This window comes from Galeopterus variegatus, unplaced genomic scaffold (genome assembly GCF_000696425.1).
Source record: "Galeopterus variegatus unplaced genomic scaffold, G_variegatus-3.0.2 Scaffold93009, whole genome shotgun sequence".
Classification (NCBI taxonomy): Eukaryota; Metazoa; Chordata; class Mammalia; order Dermoptera; family Cynocephalidae; genus Galeopterus; species Galeopterus variegatus.
The window spans coordinates 1-873 of NW_007819120.1; the positions used below are offsets into that span (position 1 = coordinate 1).

General features: G+C 62.2%; 1 protein-coding gene across 1 annotated transcript; it reads right to left on the bottom strand.

Annotated features, from left to right (window-relative positions):
• Positions 1-6: 6 nt before the first annotated feature.
• On the bottom strand, positions 7-796 carry LOC103584728 (EKC/KEOPS complex subunit LAGE3-like). The gene is made up of 3 exons (XM_008565619.1): positions 631-796; positions 356-481; positions 7-165 (listed from the first exon to the last, which is right to left on the bottom strand). Exons 1-3 carry the CDS (start codon positions 702-704, stop codon positions 78-80), a joined length of 288 nt encoding a protein of 95 aa, XP_008563841.1. The 5' UTR covers positions 705-796; the 3' UTR covers positions 7-77.
• Between the last annotated feature and the right edge of the window lie 77 nt (positions 797-873).

Here is an 873-nt window from a genome sequence, read left to right on the forward strand (position 1 = left end):
GCCTAAAACGGGACTCGAGGTTAGGCTTAGATCCCTCTTTCTTGGCGAGGCTTAAAGAAAAGTGGGGGCACAACAGGCTAGAAGAGTCGCACCAGCATGGATAGTTGGTAAAGACAGGCGATGACGGAAATGTGGAGTTGGCTGGGATCTCCAGCAGTCAGTCGTCTAACATGGAGAGAAGGAGAAAGTCAAGTCAGAGGGGAGGAGGGGCGCCTCCTTTCCTGCACAGCAGCACACCCAGAGCAGCGCAGCCCTTCCTGAAACTTAAGCCCTGTTTTGCTCGCAGCTCTCCTTGGGCTGAGACCGGCCCTGGCCACTTGCTGCCACCAGCTCCCCGGCCCGTTTGAGAACTCACACAGTCAGGACGTTGCCGTTCACACTGATCTCCGTCTGCACCGGCCCTGGGCGTTGAGCATTTGGGGTCAGGAACAGGCTGGCGACCTCCGCGTTCTCAGGTGATGTGAAGGGCACGCTGAGGGTTCTGGTGGGGTCTGGGTAAGGCACCATCTACACGACCCACTTTACCTGTGCTTCATCCCTCCTGCCCTCTCCGAGGCCCGCCTCTGTTGCCCACCACCCCCAGCCCGTCCCCTGCCTGCCCAGGCCACAGGGGCTCCTCACATAGGATACAACTGGACTTGTTGGTTATCCAGGCCTCCAGCCACGGGCGCAGCATCTCTGCCAGGCCCTGGTGCCCGCTCCATCCGAGGAACGCCACCGACTGCAGCACCCGCCTCTCCTGCGACGCCAGGGCCTACACGATCGCCAGTGTCACCGTGGTCGTCAGGGTCATCAGGATCCCCAGGTGGCCGGGCACCTGGCCCGCCTGGTGCACCAGCCTCGCCTGGCCCACGTGGCCCAGCGAGGTCTCCC

What these genes read in the sequence shown, in the direction of transcription:
- LOC103584728 (XM_008565619.1), bottom strand. Translation starts at nt 704, where the DNA reads ATGGAGCGGGCACCAGGGCCTGGCAGAGATGCTGCGCCCGTGGCTGGA. An exon ending in GATAACCAACAAGTCCAGTT is followed by an intron (nt 482 to 630) that starts GTATCCTATGTG and finishes AGACCCCACCAG; the next exon opens with AACCCTCAGCGTGCCCTTCA. An exon ending in AACGGCAACGTCCTGACTGT is followed by an intron (nt 166 to 355) that starts GTGAGTTCTCAA and finishes TCTCCATGTTAG; the next exon opens with ACGACTGACTGCTGGAGATC.